Source organism: Physella acuta, unplaced genomic scaffold (assembly GCF_028476545.2).
Source record: "Physella acuta isolate Inbredline_101_S28 unplaced genomic scaffold, ASM2847654v3 ptg000083l, whole genome shotgun sequence".
Lineage (NCBI taxonomy): Eukaryota > Metazoa > Mollusca > Gastropoda > Physidae > Physella > Physella acuta.
The window spans coordinates 233,418-237,368 of NW_026731603.1; the positions used below are offsets into that span (position 1 = coordinate 233,418).

General features: G+C 33.3%; 1 protein-coding gene across 1 annotated transcript; it reads right to left on the reverse strand.

The window, feature by feature from the left end:
• Positions 1-813: 813 nt before the first annotated feature.
• LOC131958059 (uncharacterized) lies at positions 814-2,454 on the reverse strand. The gene is made up of 2 exons (XM_059322957.1): positions 2,403-2,454; positions 814-1,784 (listed from the first exon to the last, which is right to left on the reverse strand). Exons 1-2 carry the CDS (start codon positions 2,452-2,454, stop codon positions 814-816), a joined length of 1,023 nt encoding a protein of 340 aa, XP_059178940.1.
• Between the last annotated feature and the right edge of the window lie 1,497 nt (positions 2,455-3,951).

A 3,951-nucleotide genomic window follows, 5' to 3' on the forward strand; every position in this document is an offset into this window, starting at 1 on the left:
AAAACAAATTTATAATCATAAGTTTAAAAGCAAATTGAAATAAGAAAAGATAATAGCTATTTTATAATAAAAATCTTTTGTAGTTAAATTGTGTAATGCATTCAGTTACTGACAGGACAATGAATTATGACCAACAGTCGGCCATTATATAGAAGAATCGCACATCTAGATTTACGGTTGCTTAGTGATGACGAAGCCGCCATGGAACACAGGGCGCCAAACCGTTTGTTTCCGAATATCGCACCTCCCGGGCGACGCCCTTAAGATTTTTTTATTTTTTTTTTTATTTTCGCACGTACCTTCCCAGGATTATTCTAAACAACTTCCCAACGTTTCATGGCGATAGGATGAAAGGTGTAGCAATGCATAAAATACATTCAGACAGACACACAAACATGCATACATTGCTTTATATGAAATAGATAAAACATCTGCTAATATTAATTTTCAGCAATATTTCTAATTATATTACAATTTTAGATGCATATAAATGATTTGTATCATTCGGATCAATAATTTAATGATACTGTTAAATAAATCTATTGAACTGTAGTTAAAATTAAGATTTTTCCAAACTTTCAAAAACAAAATTAAAAATACTATTTACATGTTACTTATTATTCTTAAAACCAATGATATAATTTGACATAACAGACAGTTAAGATTGATTTGAAGACAACAATTTTAATAGAAAATAGTTCAAATGTTTAGTGTGCTTCAGGTGAAATAATCGCTGGCTATTTTTTATAAACTTATCTCCTAATCGATTTTTAATGTGCATTAGTTATTAGCCTTTACTTTTTTGTTTTGTTTTTAAATCTCATAAGTATCTTCTGGGACCTCACATATATAACCATATAAGAAATCGTTTGTTGTAAAAGAACATTGCAAATCATTCATTAACCAAGCAGTTGAGTTTAAACATAAACAGTTTTGTAAATTTCCGCTATCTGGACCACCTGGATACCACCTGAAATAAGTGACAGCAGTTTGACTGTGTCTGTTTATCCAAACGTTTTCATGACCCTCATCAGTAGCACCAATCATAGCATACATGTCATTTACATTGTTTAGCAGATGTTCTTTGATAAAATTGTGTTCAGCTTCAGAATCTATTTCAGCCAAATAGCCACCAAATATGTTACAATCAGCAGCTGAATCATCAATCACAAGTGAGTTATATTTTCTAGAAAGCAAATATCGCCTCCCGTTGAAGACTGGTGAAATTTTATACAGATTTTTTCTTGCCATCTCTAGCCGTTGGCTCCATGAGTCGACTCGCGACTTTAATTTAGTTTCCTCTCTGGTCAGATTGTCCAATTTATCGGTAAGATGCTCAATCAGAGACGTCAATGTCTGGATTTGTCCGGATAAAGTTTCAATATCAGGGTGTGTTGATGAAACAAATGTTGTCAAGTTGACATAAACAGGATGTCCTGTGTGGTCTACGCCGTGGGCTTCGCACTGATATACACCAGACTTTTTTGCGTCCGGGTATTCCCAAAGTAGTTTGATGTATGACTCCCCGTTGTTGTCAATTTTGCCAGAAGCTGTTATGTTAATCTCTGATACCTCCTTTATCTGGACTTCTGGTGTAAACATTGACAGTGACGCCAGGTCTTTGAAAGACGTGCCCTGTGGGTTTGTTGATCTCGTGATAATTAAAGAGATTAGACCTTCCATGCTGGATTCGTCTCCCCTTGTTATTGAACATTTCACATCGAGATATCTTGTTACACCAACAACTACATTGCTGGGGGTGGCTTCGATATGAATAGCAGATGCTAAATAATAAAAATACAAAATTTAATGAAATTTTAATACAATATAAATAAATAAATAAATAAATAAATAAATATATATATATATATATATATATATATATATATATATATATATATATATATATATATATATATATATATATATATATATATATATATATATATATATATATATATATGAACATTTTCATGTAAGTTCGGATACCGAACTCGAGTTGGACATTCCTGCGTGAATTTTTAATAGGTACCTGACTAACGTCATGCAAGGATTACACGTGTGTGCTGGCCACACCATCTCTACAAATGATGAGGTCAAAAGGTAACTCCCCCCTTCCCCCCCCCCCCCCCCCCCGCCACGGCGATTGCTTTAAACTGTGCTCTGATATAATACTACTGATTTTAATCTATAGTCGGTTATAAATACAGCTTGATGTTGCATGCTTTCTCTATCATTAGCAGGCTAACGTCTTAGTGTCATTCCCCCCCCCCCCTTTCCCCCTTTACCCTTGTCTGTATTTGTCTAATTCGCTCTTAAAAGACTACACTCTGATTAATCAATTAATTAATTGGAATTATCCTTTTTCTGTAAATATTTCTGAAAACATAATAATTACTCACCTGAAACAAGAGCACTTACGAATACAAGAAGAAATAGAATAGCTTTTAACATTCTCAATTTGTTAACCAATGCAAGAAGATGTGTTGTCTTTTTATTTTCAACTTCTCACTGTTATTACTGATGGTATATTGGACTTTATTCATTGTTCGTGTCTTTTTATCATACCCAGTGATAACACAAAAATTTCAGTAATTTTTAACGACAAGATAACGCTGGTAGTACATATTGCATTACGAGAAAGTACAGAACATAATGTTGTTGTTTGTACACCATAGATGTGTATTGTATAAAAGTTGATAGCAGACATTGTATGTACTGCTTACCAGATGTTGTTACATTAGATACGTGTTACACAGATTCTATCTCTCAGCCAATCTTTAAAGCTCCAGAACTCTAGAGTCTGCCCTGATCACTCTACAGAAAGATTTGTTAACACAAGGCGAGGTGTAACAACAAATGAGCACTCCATGAGTTTTTGTTTTGACCACTCTACAGAAAGATTTGTCAACACAAGGCGAGGTGTAATAACAAATGAGCACTCCATGAGTTTTTGTTTTGACCACTCTACAGAAAGATTTGTCAACACAAGGCGAGGTGTAACAACAAATGAGCACTCCATGAGTTTTTGTTTTGACCACTCTACAGAAAGATTTGTCAACACAAGGCGAGGTGTAACAACAAATGAGCACTCCATGAGTTTTTGTTTTGACCACTCTACAGAAAGATTTGTCAACACAAGGCGAGGTGTAACAACAAATGAGCACTCCATGAGTTTTTGTTTTGACCACTCTACAGAAAGATTTGTCAACACAAGGCGAGGTGTAACAACAAATGAGCACTCCATGAGTCCCATCAACTCACTTTATGACCTGCCTTTAGACGCCACTCTTAGTAATCCGATACTGAGAGTGAAATATTTTCGGCATTGCACTGAGCACGATTTCTACAAACTTTATCTCCAAGATCATGAATATTTCTAAGATAGTCTTTCGTTGTCATTATGCAGAAACTGACATTGCGTTACTGTCTAGGGCCAAAAAATGGGTTATAATTTTCTAAATCGTCCACTAAACCTACTCTACATGGACGCTTGTGGTGTGGTGGTGTAGATTTCGTGAGCATTTTTTTCAATAAAATAATTTGTCATTTCACCTCACTAGTGAGTTTTTTTCCCCTCTGAAATTGTGAATCGAGTTTTAATTCTTATCAATGTTTTAATTAGATTAATTCATAATAAAAAAATAAATAGAATTAAAAAAAATAAGCAAACATGTTATTCTTTAAATGCTATATTTATTAAAACAATTATTAACAACATTTTTACATTATTACATGATACTATATTCGCTATTGTTCATTCTTTTTCACAATTTTACCTTGATACATATCACACTAAATACATATAAATGGTACCTTGTATCTCTAATATTTTATTCATTACACAAAAAACATGGTTATAATTAATTATCGTTTTGCGATTAGGACTATTTTTTTATCATACCAGGCAAAGCTATGATATGCTTTATTACAAAAAAAAATATTCTATTG

What these genes read in the sequence shown, in the direction of transcription:
- LOC131958059 (XM_059322957.1), bottom strand. Translation starts at nt 2,454, where the DNA reads ATGTTAAAAGCTATTCTATTTCTTCTTGTATTCGTAAGTGCTCTTGTT. An exon ending in CGTAAGTGCTCTTGTTTCAG is followed by an intron (nt 1,785 to 2,402) that starts GTGAGTAATTAT and finishes TTTATTATTTAG; the next exon opens with CATCTGCTATTCATATCGAA.